Source organism: Marmota flaviventris, chromosome 5, assembly GCF_047511675.1.
Source record: "Marmota flaviventris isolate mMarFla1 chromosome 5, mMarFla1.hap1, whole genome shotgun sequence".
Classification (NCBI taxonomy): domain Eukaryota; kingdom Metazoa; phylum Chordata; class Mammalia; order Rodentia; family Sciuridae; genus Marmota; species Marmota flaviventris.
The window spans coordinates 114,761,138-114,777,307 of NC_092502.1; the positions used below are offsets into that span (position 1 = coordinate 114,761,138).

At 37.3% G+C, this 16,170-nt stretch overlaps 1 protein-coding gene across 1 annotated transcript in view; it reads right to left on the minus strand.

The window, feature by feature from the left end:
* Positions 1-5,584: 5,584 nt before the first annotated feature.
* The window catches only part of Cwc27 (CWC27 spliceosome associated cyclophilin), a 225,010-nt gene continuing 214,424 nt past the window's right edge, over positions 5,585-16,170 (minus strand). The window contains exon 14 of the mRNA XM_027951600.2: positions 5,585-6,199. Coding sequence (XP_027807401.1) covers positions 6,037-6,199 — 163 coding nt within the window. The 3' untranslated portion in view covers positions 5,585-6,036. The remainder of the gene's footprint in view (positions 6,200-16,170) is intronic.

Sequence of the window (16,170 nt, forward strand, 5' to 3'; positions counted from 1 at the left end):
AGAGAGATTACTATAGACCTCATACAGAAGGTCCCATTTGAGCAAAGACCTAAAGGAGTGGAGGGAGAGTTCTAGGTGGAGGAAATGACCAGTACAAAGGCCCTGAGATAAACCACACATAGCTGATTTGATAAACAGCCTGAATGATTGTATGAATGATGCAGAAAAAGAGATGGCAGGGAGTAAGAAAGGAAGTCAGAGGGATTGCGGGGAAGGGGTGGCAATTACAGAGAGCCTTGTAGCCACTGGAAGGACTTGGGCTTTTACTCTGAATTAAATGGAATTTAATAAGAGAAGTATAATAATATGACTTATATTTTAAAAGGTTTCATTCACTCCTCTGTTGATAACAATTTACAGGGAAACATGGATGAGAATGTGGAGACAATTATGACACTATTCTCATTACCCACATGAAAGCTTGGGCTAGGGTGGGAGCAATGCAGAGGGGTAAATAATGGTGAAGTTCTGGATCTTTTTTGAAGGTAGACCCAACAGAGTGTCATAAGAGATTGGGTGTGTGAGGTAAGGACAGGAATCCAAGCTATTGGCCTGAGCAATTGGAAAGACAGCATTGCCAATAACAGATGGGAAAACTGCCATGTGAAGCAGTTTGGTAGCGCTTGGGCCAGGAAGTTCAGTTTTGAACCTATCAGGTTTGGTAGACATGGGATTTCACTCTGAAATAGACCTCACATGAAGTCATATAGATCTCTTTTATAAATTAATTAAAAAATCAATTGTTGAATTCTTTGGTTGGGAGATAGTATCTATTCTTAATAAGTTTATTTATATCAGTTATTATTATTACAAGGCTTTAGAACGGAGATAAAATGGTCACATTCTTCTTATCCTAAATATTTCCCCAAAGATTGCAAATTAAAGAACAATTTGTACATACCACATGAAAAACTGAAAACCCACAAATTGCAAGATTACTTTATAAGTGTTGAGAACTAACCATATAGCATATATTTTAAAGGATTCATTTATTTTCTAAATGCGATACCTTCCATTTCAAACATATTATTGGTCAAATATTTGAATATCATAATAAATTTCCAACTAGATTAAAGTCAGAAAATAAATGGTAAAGTCACTTAAGAGTTTCCTACTTTCAAAATTATCCTAATTTTTAAAAAAGTGCCAGAACTTTAGCAATGACCATCATTTTTGGCATCATGAAGACAAGAAAATAATCATTTCCTAAAAGACCAAGAACACCTTCTTTTTCACTATTGCTGTAGAAAGCCTCCAGAAGATGTTTTTGCTGACCAAGTAACATGAATTAATACCATGATCTAATCTTAAGGGAATAATTCTCAGCAGATGTGGAAGAGAGAGACCAGACTCCTGTCTGCATTTCATTTAGAAGCTATTCTTTCCAGGTAGGATATCCCACCCCTTAGCCCAAAATACCATTTTGTAAAGTTAAACGATGAGTTTTTACATTATTGCTTACATAGATTAATTCAAAGAAGTATCATTACAACCTTGCTCCCTTTTTTCTAAGATTTGGAAATTTTTTTGAATTGGATATATGAATAACTTGGTGGGGTGGGTAGACAAGCAGGATAAAAATACATGTAAGGCAAGTAGTTTTGGAAAATTAGTTACAAACTTGTCATAAAAATATAGAGTGTAGATATTGCTAGAGCTCAAAACTTGACCAAATTATTAAATAATCACATAAAGTAGAAATATGCATAAGGATAGTAATACTGGTAAAGGGTTAAAACCTTTGTATGAACCGGGTGTGGTTGCATACGCCTGTAATCCCAGTGACTTGGGAGGCTGAGGCAGGAGGATCACAAGTTCAAAGCAAGCCTCAGCAACTTAGTGAGGCACTTAGCAACTCAGTGAGACCCTGTCTCTAAATAAAATATTTTAAAAAGGGCTGGGGATGTGGCTCAGTAGTTAAGCACCCCTGGGATCAATCCTTAGTAGCAAAACAAAACCCTTTTTATGAGCTCTTTAGTGCTGATGCCAACAGTTATGCCAAGCTTGTTATGGTTTGGATATGAGGTGTTCCCCAAAGCTCCTGTGTTAATGTAGGAATCTTTGGAGATGGAATGATTGGATTGTGAGGGCTGTAACATAATCAGTCCATCCTTGTTTGAATGGACTAACTGGTAGTAACTGTAGGCAGGCGTGGCATGGCTAGAGAAGGTAGGGTTTTGGGTACGCACCCTGGAAGGATTCCTCTTTCTTGTGGCCCTTTTCTGCTTCTATCTCTTTTTCTTGGCTGCCATAAATGGAGCAGCATGTTCTTTCACCATGACATGTTACCTCACCTTGGGCCCAGAGCAGTGGACTCAGCTGAGCATGGATTGAACCTCTGGAACTATGAACCAAAATAACTTCCCCTCCTTTGAGTTGTTCTTGTAGGGTGTTTTGGTCACAGTGATGACCAAAGCAAAGCTTTTAGCCAGAAGTGAAACCTAATGAGGGAAAAGAACAAGCTGTATACTGGAGCCACCTTTGGTCACTTGAGATCTGTAATGGTGAGGGTACTCAATACCATGGAAACTGGCAAATGCTGTAGTTCAGGCAAATCAGGGTCTTCCCTCCCTGCCTTCCTTGAGCTGGTTTACCATACCTTTCCACAGGGATCAGTGACACTTTTGGCACCTGTGACAGAGGTAGTTGGTCACCTATACCTTTGGTGAGAGGGGGCGGTTTGGGACTATTTCTACAAACAGGACTTTTAACACCCATCCTAGTAAGATCTGGTGTTTTACTGCCTCTCTTGGAATTCAAATTTAAAGTTCCTCTTGGAAAGGATTTCTCCACAATGTGGTTCCTGTCTCACTTCTCTTCATTAAAAGCTAAATGAAGAAAGGAGATAAAATACACTTGGGACAGAAAAACTTCCTGCTTTCTAGTAAGCAGAAACGGTGCCTCCTGATAAACTGTTCAGTTACTGGAAGAGAGTCACAACCATAGAGAAAGCATATCTGCTCTTGTTTTGTGAATGACAGTGTTGAAGAATGTAACCCCTCTTAACTTCTCTACACCCCATACATACAAATTGCTTATACTGATAACAACCCTCAATGGTAACTCACTTCACACCTCCGTTTTCTTTCTTGTTATCACCAAGATTAAACAATGTGTTTAGGCAATATTCTGCATTTATCTAACCTTTTCCATACAGGCCACACTGACACAGCACAAAAGGTTTATGTACCTCACACCTCAGATCTTATCAAGAAACTTGGTAGTGACAGTTTGATAAAGACAGCCACCATAGCTTATTAAACTTGTTCTAAAAACAACAGCAGCAAACCACTCATCTCCTCACACTTTTTAATGACCTTGTTCTATGGTGTCCCCATTTTTAGATGCATTACTGACTGTGTGGCCTCAGAGGATATAGAGAGCTGAGGGCATGTGATGATGTGCATGTGGATATTACACTATTAAAAATTCTAGAGAGATCTGTATTTACTTCAGTTACTTATTGAGAAAAGAAAAGTCAAAGGTTTTAACTTTCACCTTGCCAAAAGTTTTAATCAAAGTGAAAGAAATGTCTTGTCATAGAATGAGAACAAAAATAGCCCAAAGTTGCTTTTCTTTTTGCTCTCCAGAATATTCAGCATTGTCAGACAATGAGTCTCAAGATAACGTTCTCAGAGCAGGATATAAAAAGAAAAAATAAACCGAAATATATAATTACAGTAAAATTTAAAGGCTAATTTTTAAATATGTTTTTGTATTTTTTATAGTTTTGGATTTCTGTTTTTTTTTTTTTTTTTATTTGCAATTAATTCATTTGGCCCAACCATATTCCTGTGATATTTCCAAAGACTTTACTGTGGGCAGATAAAATACAACATTTAACAGGTAATTTCTGTTCTTCCAAAAAACCCCACTATTGCTAACATTGTTAAATTCCTAGTGACTTTTGTTATCATGATGAAATTATTCTGTTAAAAGTCTAATCTCTAGAACTTCAGAGTAGGTTTAAGTAAGATAAGGAACATTTTACCAAACTGAGGTTTCAATTTTGTCTATTATTTTTTAAAACTACAAATATTGATCTCTGACTTATGCCTTAGGTCTGTGGATCTCTCATTCTTGGGATAATACTGCATTGGTAAAGGTGGTTGTATTTGAGAAGGAATGACTGAAAAATGTACAGCGTATTTTAATACAGGCTCAGTGGTAACACAGTTTATAATAACCTCAAAGACTGTGAATTCGGAAACTAAAATTCTGAATATCTGAAATGAAATTGATAATACAACCTTTGTGGTGAGGGGAAGATAGAGTGCACTCCTAAAGGTGCTTATTTTTGGGTGGCACTGAGTATGGTCACCTACATTTGAATTAACTGCCATCAAACCAGAACACCCCTATTATCTCCCTCACCTTTTCTTTGAAACTTTCTCCTTCCTGAAGCAAAAAAGAAAAGTTATCAATACTGGGAGTCCTCCTGTCTTCTCACCTCAGGTTATAGATATAATTATCAAGAAAAAAATGATGAAATATTTCAGGCATTTCAAAATGTGTATAGAATGAGAACTAAGTACCAATCATCTAGCTTAAGAAATAAAACCACACACTAGTGAAGCACTTTGTATTTCTCATTTTCCTTAGCAAAACCCACTGTTTTCATACTTTTGCTACATATTATACATGTATAAAAAATATATAATGATGTTAGGTTTCAAATTGTTACATAGCTGGTTTCCTTTATTCACATATTTTAAAGATATGCTAATATTCATAGTTTCTGATTATTGACTTTTACCTCTATAAATTATTCCATAGTGTGGTATACAACTATCCACCATCTGGATGATGCTTCAAAGGACAGTTTAGTATCTTCTAGTTTCCTTGAGCAATGTTTGAAAATTTCTTTAGGGTACAGGTTCATGATCATCATATTTTGAGCACCGAACATACATATATTTAACTTCACCATACACTGCTAATCTCCAAAGCAGCTGAAAAATCAGCAGAGAGGGAGGGTGGTGGTGGGTAGTAAGGTAAATGTTTGTATTTTTAACATGTCTGCCAGGGCTGCTGCTGCTGTAGTGTTTCAACTGGAACAACATTTTGAAAAACTGTGCTTACAGAAAGCCTATTGGATTACATTTTTTAAAAAGATTTTTAAAAAGACTGTTTGTTGAAAGATCTGATAAGACACTATCTGAAAAGATGAGGCTGGTAAGGTTTTATTAGGTGAATGAAATTACCCTGTGGTATAATTGTGGCATTCAAATTCTAGAACAGATTAAATATAGATAATATAAATACCCAAAATGAATGATTGTCATCAAAGGTAAAATTCTCAACGAGTTCTACTGCCAGAATGAGACTTGTGCATGTGCCCCTGCTATTATTTGCTGAGAAGAACAGAGGAGTGAGCAGGTGGCATGGTGTCAGCCTGGGGTGTTTGGTGAACTTGGCTGACAGTAGGTAGAGTGTTAGTCTTGACTGCATCCATAAAACCTGGGTGTTGGCCTAGATGGAGGTGTGAACATTCATTTGAGGGTTCCTCAAGATTTAACATATGAAGCTACTGAGATTTACAGGTTTGGCTATTTTTTAGATATTTGTATGCAAAACATTCCACTGATATTTATATTATTTTTATTATATTTTACAGTTTTTAAGTTATATTCCAATGTTAGGGCCAGGGAGGTTTCCCTCAAATATTTTTTCTGCAAGAAATTCTTATAAAAAAAAAATCTTGAAGAGAAAGCCTTCACATATTTCAGGGAAAAAGGGTTTAAACAAGTTTGTACAGTTTGCAAATGCTTAAGGTATAAACTGGAAAGAAACAGATTTTATTTCAGATTTAACAATATAAAAGGTCAATTAGGAAAAAAGCATGTACCAGTAACCAAAAACATTTGCTTACATCATTCCACAATTTACCAAACAAGATAATCCTTTTCTAAAACCAGACAATAGGTTCAAAAATACTTTCACACCCCTAATTGATGCTGTTGGGAACAATGGCCACTACAAGGCCATTTATTGCAGGTACCTTTCCAGCATGTTCTGGTTATCATTACTCTCATTTTATCTTCTTTCTTTTTTCTCTCTCATCAGCTTTTTGCTTTCTTCCCTTCTTCTTTTATTCACTGGATTCCGAGGATCATAGATTTCAAATGTGTCTGAGTCTTGCATGCTTGCATCTTTTACTTTTCTGCTTTTATCCTCAAACTGAAGTACATGTGACATCCTAAAGGAAAGAGAGGGTTCAGTGATTTTGGTATGAGAACTGAAAGTAGAAATTCTACACTCCACTATCACCAGCACAATGAGCTATAAGGGTATGGAATACCAAGACAGAGTTATTGTTTACTGGTGCTTATACTGCATGGAAAGCAACTTCTCAGAAAACACTTAAATTTGAAAAACATGCTCAGAGTTTGTTCCACTGGCTTGTATTTCTAGTAGTGAGTGTCTCTGCCATGGTCTTTACTTGAAGTTCCTCTCCTAGCAAGAGGTTAAAAAGAGTTTTAACCCAAAGTATTCTTCAAACCATGCTCAAAGAACTCTGCTTCCTTTGAAAAGCACACTCACTAAACCAGATCGAGCCAGGTTGAAGAGCAAAATGCTAGATAATAAATCAGTTCTATCTGATTTTGTTTTGTTTTCAGTAGTTCAATGGGTCAATATTAGGGGACACATTATGAAAATATAAGTGATATTCAAATGTTATGACTGTCTTTTCTGGGGAGTAGCTAGGTTAATATTTTTTTTTTTTCATAAAATGAAAATCAAACTTATGGCATAACTACCCGGACTTATTTTCTCCTTTTACCATTGATTACAACAAATCTAACCATCCTGTTTTCCTACTTTAACAAATGCTTACTGGTCTTAAGGTATCAACATGTACTTGAATCCTAAGTGGTCATAAGCTGGCTATCCTTAGTAGCAGGGAACTGTGTAAGTTACTAGATATGCCCCCAGTAGAAGGTGTCAGGAATAAACAGGGAAGTCAAAAGAACAGATTTCTAGGCAGTTGAATGAATTTGGGAAGAGAAAAGTTCAATCTTTATATAAGCAAAAAAACTGTTAAGTTTTTTTCCTTCTAGTTAAACAAAACCATCCCACATGCATGTCTCTTCATCCCAGCAGATAGAACTAAGCTGCCTATAGGGTTAATATTCTGTATATACCATTGTAATTCTCAGATGAAACCCAAATATGATATTAATTTCTTTTACTTTACAAGCAGAGATTTGGGCAGTAGATGCTAGCAAAGATCCCCTATTCCCCCGCCCCGCATAGTAGCACAAAAGACGAGTGGCATTTATTTGTGTGTCAAACTCCTATGGATATACCCAGATTTTGAAGAAGCCTAACAGAGATATTGGGACGGAAATAAAGTGCTACAATATTCGTGATGCTACCATTTCTAAGGGTTCAGGAGCTGCTGAAGGGCTGACAAGTTGAAGCTTCTGTGCCATTCCCACACCTTCTATTCCACTTGAGGAGGCTTATCAGAATGCAGTGAGTATGAGTGGTATGTGGATGACCTAGAATCTACTTTACAAAATGAGGTAAATCACATTTACATTTTTATATTTTATATTAATATTATTTGCATCAAATTTCATAACTGTTCTCAATACACGAACATGTATGTCACCCATGAGCGCTGATTTTTTAAACTTCTGTTGCTTTAGTAAATACCCTTACTTAGAAAATGCATCTTAACACTATTGTACACTTAGATGAATTCCTCAGTGTCTGATTTTCTAGTACTTTCAATTTCCTACAGTGTTTCAGTATTAGCTTCTGAAAGTAAAACAATCTCCAATTCCTAGAAAAAGGTGGATTCTTCCATTGCTATGGTAATGAATAACCATTACAACCAGTTGGAAACAGTTAAACTGAACTCAACCAATTAATAATGACTCATCTAGGTCTAAATGATCAGTGACAACTCATTCCAGTAAATACACCTCTGAAAGCCAACTAATCAGCCAGTCTTGTGCCAATCAGTGGCAGACTCACTCCTGTGAAGTGCATCTGAAGGCCAGCCAATCAGTAACAGTCACTTTCAAATAGGTGCTTCTGAGCTTATGTCAACTCGGAAATAAGTCCTGACTTTAAAAGCACTAAAAAAATTTGCAACTACTTTGCATGGAAAGAATGTGCCTAAAATCTTGGGAGGTTGAGGCAGGAGAACTGCAAGTTCAAGGCCAACCTGGGCAACTTAGAAAAAGAAAAAGAGGGGGCAAAAAAAAGGATTGGGGACATAGCTCTATAGTAGAGTACTTGTCTAGCATGTGTTAGGCCCTGGGTTAGATTCCCAGTACTGAGTGGGAAAAAAAAAAGAATGCATAACTCTTCATAGTTAAGAAATATATTTAGCATTTTGTTTCAGATAACAGGGATGGGGTTTTCTTTTTTTTTTTTTTAATTTTTTATTGTTGGCTGTTCAAAACATTACATAGTTCTTGATATATCATATTTCACACTTTGATTCAAGTGGGTTATGAGCTCCCATTTTTACCCCATATACAGATTGCAGAATCACATCAGTTACACATCCATTGATTTACATATTGCCATACTAGTGTCTGTTGTGTTCTGCTGCCTTTCCTATCCTCTACTATCCCCCCTCCCCTCCCCTCCCCTCCCCTCTTCTCTCTCTGCCCCCTCTACTGACATTCATTTGTCCCCCTTGTATTATTTTTCCCTTTCCCCTCACTTCCTCTTGTATGTACTTTTGTATAACTCTGAGGATCTCCTTCCATTTCCATGCAATTTCCCTTCTCTCTCCCTTTCCCTCCCACCTCTCATCCCTGTTTAATGTTAATCTTCTTCTCATGCTCTTCGACCTTACTCTGTTCTTAGTTACTCTCCTTATATCAAAGAAGACATTTGGCATTTGTTTTTTAGGGATTGGCTAGCTTCACTTAGCATAATCTGCTCTAATGCCATCCATTTCCCTGTAAATTCTATGATTTTGTCATTTTTTAATGCAGAGTAATACTCCATTGTGTATAAATGCCACATTTTTTTTATCCATTCATCTATTGAAGGGCATCTAGGTTGGTTCCACAGTCTTGCTATTGTGAATTGTGCTGCTATGAACATCGATGTAGCAGTGTCCCTGTAGCATACTCTTTTTAGGTCTTTAGGGAATAGACCGAGAAGGGGAATAGCTGGGTCAAATGGTGGCTCCATTCCCAGCTTTCCAAGAAATCTCCATACTGCTTTCCAAATTGGCTGCACCAATCTGCAGTCCCACCAGCAATGTACAAGTGTACCCTTTTCAGGGATGGGGTTTTCTACAACACTTCTTACAATCTATACTGCATTCCCTACAAAGTATGAAGTGTATTACTACCAAAGGGAAACAAGTTTAGAAGAGTGCCAAGACTGTCCTGTGAAGGTCCTTTACCAGACATCAGGGGAGCCCAAACTCCTATGTTGCATTTCAGTAAGTTCTTTGTAGCTTTCCAAGTTCTTAAAGGTGCTGTTGGTATTTAGGCCAACATCAGGAAGTTGCTGGAATCACACGGTGTTTAAAAGAGTTTTATTCAATACTGGTATTAAAAAACCCTATTATCCGAGTGAACTTATTAATACCTTTCCACATATAGATCTTTCTGTTTTAAAAATGATCCCATTCTCTGCACCAACATATAGATTTTTCTGAAATACTCATTTCTAGCAGAAACTTCCATGCTTCAAAAATGACTTTACCAGACTTAGTCGATTGAAAACATACAAAGGCACCTTCCTCCTTTCTATGCCATAAGAGTATCTGCAGCTATTGGATTTAGCTGGCTCTGGTATGAGAAATGAAATTAAGACATGTGAACAACAGCCTAAAGTCTACAAGAAGAAACAGATTTTCTTATAAACTTGAAAAAACAGAAAGTCGTAAATTAAAGGAGCTGTCTGTTTCAACTGTTTGTTTCATACACCACTGTACTAAACAAATCCAACATTTTGATTAATAACAAACCTAATCCCAAAGGAAAGAAGGAGCTATCAGTTTACAAACTACTTCAGATTAATATCATAATACTTAGCATGGATGGTTACTCAGCAATAATATTTAATAGGAATAAAAGCATAGTCAAAATGCTTCACCCATTTATCTTTCAACATGCTTTGGTCACTTCATCTAAAAAAGGCAAACAAAACAGTTATTATGATTTTCAGCATAGAAACTCCTGACCTACATGCCTCCATAAATCATAGACTGAAGGAATTGAAAGCATGCCCACACTTCATGGTCTCCTTTGAGGATTTGCATGAAGCCTGAGAACACAGACTTAATTCGAGTACAAGGGTCTGGTAGTTTACAATCTTGTATGTCCTAATAACAATACTATCCACTCTGTGGTGGTCATAGAATTGATCTAATAAAGGCAGTGAATTCTTTGGAATTAATTACACACTAATTATTTACACATAAATATTTTAGAACTTGCTCAATTTCTGAAGGCAAAGACAAAAATTTAGTTCTGATTAATAAATATTTTAACACAGGTTCAGAGTCTCAAAAACATTGACCATAGTGTGTTTCAGAAAGAAGGAGACTTACTACTTACTTAGAGGTTGTAAGTTTTTCTTTTTCTTGATATGGAACTGAAAAATTATAAACAAAAGTAAACAATTTTTCATTCCTCACTCAACTTTGAAATAGATTATGATTATAATTAATATCAATGGGGAATGAAAAAGGGGACCTGATTCTCAGACATACAGTAAACATCCCAATATAGAATTCCAGTATTAGCAATTCACTTGATTGATATGCATTTATTTATGCTGATATAATGTAACAGCTCTCTGTTCATAGGGAATATACCACTCCATCTCATTTCCAAGTCATCATAATTTAGGAACATTTTTTCCCTTTTGAAAGAAACTTTAATATTTATGATCTTTATTGCAGGTATCCTAATTGTTCTACATTTGTACTATTGCTCCCTTCCCAAATTCTTCCAAAAGCTCTAAAATAATATTTCTAATAAGTTTCTTTTATAGCATTTCTTTCAATGGGAATAACTGGCTATTATATTATACTGAAATACTTCAGTTTGATCCTTAAAACTTTCTAACAACTGGTTGCTTCCTATCTCACCAAACTTACTTTGTTTCTTTTCATTAACTCTCACCATTTAGTAATTGCTTGTTTACTGAATTGTGAACAGATTGTCAGTTGTCTGAGATGGTCTGAGCCTTGTTCATAGATATATTCCCAATGCCCAGCATAGTGATCTGTGATGGGAATGAAGCCTTCAGATTGCTTATGCTGGCCAAGACTGCTGCCTGGTACTAGACGGTTTGCTAAGCTAACACTTGACCTCATTTTGTGGGAAGGGCAGTCTTTTATTTTAATGACAAACTCTCTAAACCATCTACCAGACTGCAGAAAGTCTCAAGTACATCTTTTCATGACCTCTCACAGCTCAGCACATACTGGTAGTTGCTTTTACACTGCATTCATATCAGATGGCAAGCTTTCATTTTTTGATAGACTACAGTACGAGAATACCTCATGTTCTTTTCCATCTCCTATGGAACCTAATGTAGAACTGGAGAGAGGATTTTATTGTTTTTTTAAAACTTCCTTCCTTCCTCCCTCCCTCCCTCCCTCCCTCCCTCCCTCCCTTCCTTCCTTCCCTTAGAGGTGCTTAACATCCCCAGCACTTTTTATATTTTTTGGAGACAGGATCTCAACTATGTTGCTTAGGGCCTTGCTAAGTTGCTGAGGTTGGTCTCGAGCTTGCGATCCTCCCAACTCAGTGTCCCAGGTTATGGGGATTACCAGCATGCACCATTGTGCAATGTTTTTTTTTTTTTTAAATTATATTTTAATTGTTCATAGACCTTTTATTTTTATTTATTTACTTACATGCAGTGTTGGGAACCAAACCCAGTGCCTCATACATGCTAGTCAAGCATTCTACCACTGAGCTGCGACCCCAGCCCTAAAGCAATGCTTCTTCTTTTTTTTTTTTTATTTTTTAGTTTTCGGAGGACACATCTTTATTTTTATGTGGTGCTGAGTATCGAACCCAGCGCCGCGCACATGCCAGGTGAGCGCACTACCGCTTGAGCTACATCCCCAGCCCTAACGCAATGCTTCTTAAAGTGTAGTTTTAACATGTAGGTTGCATGTTAAAATCACCTGGGTAGATTTAAAAACTATGAATGCCAAGCTTCCATTCACCATCTGAGGGCTTTTTATAGGCAAGGCAAATACTAGATACTGGTGATACAAAGATCAGCAGGACCCAGGCCCTGTTCGCCTGAAGTAAATTTTCTACTAGTGAGAACACAATGACACCATAACATGGCAGACACACATTTTGGAATTGCCTACAAAGTGTAAAACAACAAACAGAGCATCTACTGACAGTGGTCTACCAAAAGCTTTCCCATATTCTCTGGTAGCATCCACAATAAACAGGATGATGGAGTAGAAAGATATTATCTTCCTCTTTTCCTGTCTTCCTCCTTCTCCCTCCACCTCTCTTTCTCTTCCTTTTTTTGTGGTGATGGGGAATCAAACTCAGTGTGTCACGTATGTAAGTAAGGAGTTTCCCAATGAACTACACCCCCAGCCCATTTCATAGGCAATTTCCAAGACTGAGGGTTAAGAAACTTGGAGCTGGTACATTGTTGCCTAGGTACTTTCTTGAATGTCTTCGGAGGTAGCAAACTTCCATTCTATGAAGATGGATTTCATTTTGGGAATAAGTCAAATGCTAATTCAGTGCTAGATGCAGAAAGGAAGATAAAAAAATCAGATTGGGTAGTGCTTATCCTGTACTAGAAAATTTTCAAAATGCAGCACACAATTACTTGTGTGGCTCCCAGTCTAGCCTTTAGAGCAATTCCAAAAGAGAAGTCCCAAAATGTCCTGAGACCTGTGGGTACATCTTTGGGAAAAACGTTACTTAGAAATAAAACATTAATTTCCGCTATAAATTTTTATTCCATTATTGCCTTAAGTCACTGCTTTCTAGAACCTCAGCCCCAGTTTCTCCTTGTTCTTCCTAAAATTAGGGTGCCACATAAGATTCCATTCAGCTAGAGGTCCAAAGAGGGCAGAACCAAGGGCAATGGCCTGCCCTGTGGGGATGATGTCTGACAATCTCCTCTCAGGCATCAAATTACTAAGGATTGCCTGTGGTCTATGAGGATATCCAGGTCTTTTCTGCTCTATGTGTTTTTCAAAAATGCAGCAAATCAAGCCATACTCCCTACCGTGGTTTAAATCCTTTGGTGACTCCACTGTCTACATAAGGAGACTTAAATTTCTTTTGTCGCTTCTATAATTTGGCTTTCGTTTCCCTTAGCATCACCTTCCCCATCACATCTTAACTTCCAGACATTTCAATTTACTTGCACTCTCCTGCCTCCTTGCTGCCTCTCTACTTACCATAAACTCCCCCCCTCCCTCCCCCTGAGGCAGCACCCTTATCCTCTCCTGGCTGGTCTGCTGTTTCTCTGCCAGCATAAAGACTCTCTTCTGGGTTCCTGGATCCCTGAATTTCATTCTGGTTTAGTCTTCCTCATGCTGTCACCCTCAATGGGCCACAGGTGTGCTTAAGAATGGTGGCTCTGTCTTATTGGACTTTGTATCTGGCACCATTCAGTAATGTTTGGAAGAAGATTCTCAATAAATGCTTGCGAATAAGTAAATGTTTCTGGGAAGGCAGTCACCTCCAAAATCTTTGGCTAGAATTCTTATTTTGTTCATGTTTCTCCTTGATAGTATCTATATGTAATTCCAAATTACTTAGCAATTATCTTTACAGACCTCTGGTTTTCCCAGCAGGCAACTCACCTTTAAAATTCTACAACACCAGAGAATAGGACAGTATTCAAAAACAACCACAAGGTATTTCCACCAACACTAAATTTGTGCTGTGCAAATCCAGCACTTATCTTTCTCAAACAGGTCAGTTAAACTGCTTAAAGATTAACATTGTCTTTGGTCTGCTTAGCTTTGAAGTAGGGGGAAAATGCACACATTGTCCTCAGACAGCCTTTCCCTATGTGGGTTGAAAGACCTTGGTGCTCTCTGTGAACAGCATACACATAATTTGTCATACATATAATTTGTGTACTGTGTTGACAGCTTCTCATTTCTCTATTAAGTTAAAATTCTTAAGAAACCCAACTAAACAGCTCCTGGTTATTCCCTAAGTTTGTCATTCTGTGGAACTATGGATCACAAACTTAAATGATCTGGTTTAAGTTTTTTGAGGGGTGGCTTGAAAGGCGGCTTGTACTTGAAAAGCAAAAACAGTCTTTTTTGCTTTTAAATAAAAATTTCAGCAAGACAAAACAATTTTTAACTGTTGCTCATGTTTGATTCTTTGAAAAGACCACACTTCTCTGTATCAGGGATGGGCTGTACATACTTTTTGAGTGTCACTTTTCTGGAACACTGTACCACCTCCGGCTCCCTGATGAATGTGCCTGGTTCTTTCAAGCCCCAGTTTAATCCCCATTTCCTCCCAAGAGTCTTTTCTGACTACTCTGGGCCTCAGGACCTGCTCCTGCCTTTGAATTTCTATGGAAACCTTTGTGGATTGAAGTCAGAAGACCTGAGTTTGGAGTTACAATTTGGTCATTAATTGTGACTAGAGGAAAGTCACATTGCTTCTCAGGTCTCTTTCCCCCGCATCTGTGAAGAAGGGATGGTAAGGTGCTCCCTATTTATCTCATTGTGGTTAGCATGAGGATCAAACATCATGCCTTCAAAAGGTCTTTGCAAATGGTGAAGAGTGGTTCAAATATTTACTACCACTTATATTGTAGTTTGTGTATGTGCCTTACTAGGTTTGGCTGCCATGACAAAATACCATGGATTAGGTAACTTACACAATGGAATTTATTTTCTCACAGTGCTGAATACAGAAGTACAAGATCAAGCAGGGCGAGTATCTGCCTGGTGAGGACTCTCTCCTTGGGTTGCAGATGGCTATAGTTTTTGCTGTGTCCTTACATGGACTTTCCTCAGTACAAGAGTGGAGAGACAGAGGGAGTGCTTTGGTCCCTTCTTCTTATGAGGACACCAATCTCATTTTGGGTTTTCACCCTCATGACTTCATCTACATCTAACCAGCTCCCAAAGGTCCTACCTCCAAATACTGCCATATTGGCTAGAACTTCAACATATGAAATTTTTTTTTTGGGGGGCACGTTTCAGTCCATAATGGTGTACATATGTATTACACATTTATCATTTTTTTATAATTTGGTATTCTATGATATTGCATACCCCTTTCAAAGTGTATTACAATAGGTAATACACATTCAATGCTTTTGTGTTTTGCTTTTTGCCCAGTAGGTAATTTTCCTTTTTAAGACAAAAAGGAAAAACAAGATAAAATAAATACCTATATTTCCATGGTTCATCAATAACTATTGAAAATACACAGGCACATCACTTCCTTCACATTTTTCTGTGTGTATCTATATGTACATGCATGTATATTTACATACACACACACATACAGGATAAGAATGCATACATTTTATTACTTGATTTTCCTATCTGACTATACCACAATTATCTTTTTATGTAGATAACTATATATAATTTTATTAATTGTCTAGCACTGGATCATATAATTAAGATCAATCCCTTATTATAAAACTTTTGTTCAAATCTTCACCTTTACAAAAAATGCTGTGAATAAAATCCATGTGACTCAATATTTGAATTTTCTTAATTGTAGGAAGCATCTACATAGTCCTTTATTTCCTTTCAGAAACAATTCTTTTCCACTCTCAGTCCAGGTAGTTGGGGTGGGATGATGATGCTTTCCATCCTCATCCTAGTAAGGGGACACATGGGATAGTACTTCCCAGAATAACCAGTGATTGAATCACAGCATGGACATTTGAACTCAGGAAGGGCAAACAGAATTGGCTCAGGTACTTTTTTTTTTTTTTTTAACTACACAGGTTAGTTAGTATAATGGAAATATAAACCCAGAGCTTCTGGAGGTCATCTTTGCCACCCTGGGGAAGCCTGGCTACAGAAGAGACCACAGAAATGAAAATGGAGCCAGGAAACAAACTAACAAAAAAAGTACTTGACTTTGGTGGAACTCTCTGGTCCATCCATGCCCAAGCTTTATCCTGAAGTTTCCCATACTACCAATTTTCCCATTTTAGAAGCGATTTCTATCATTTGTAATAGAGAAT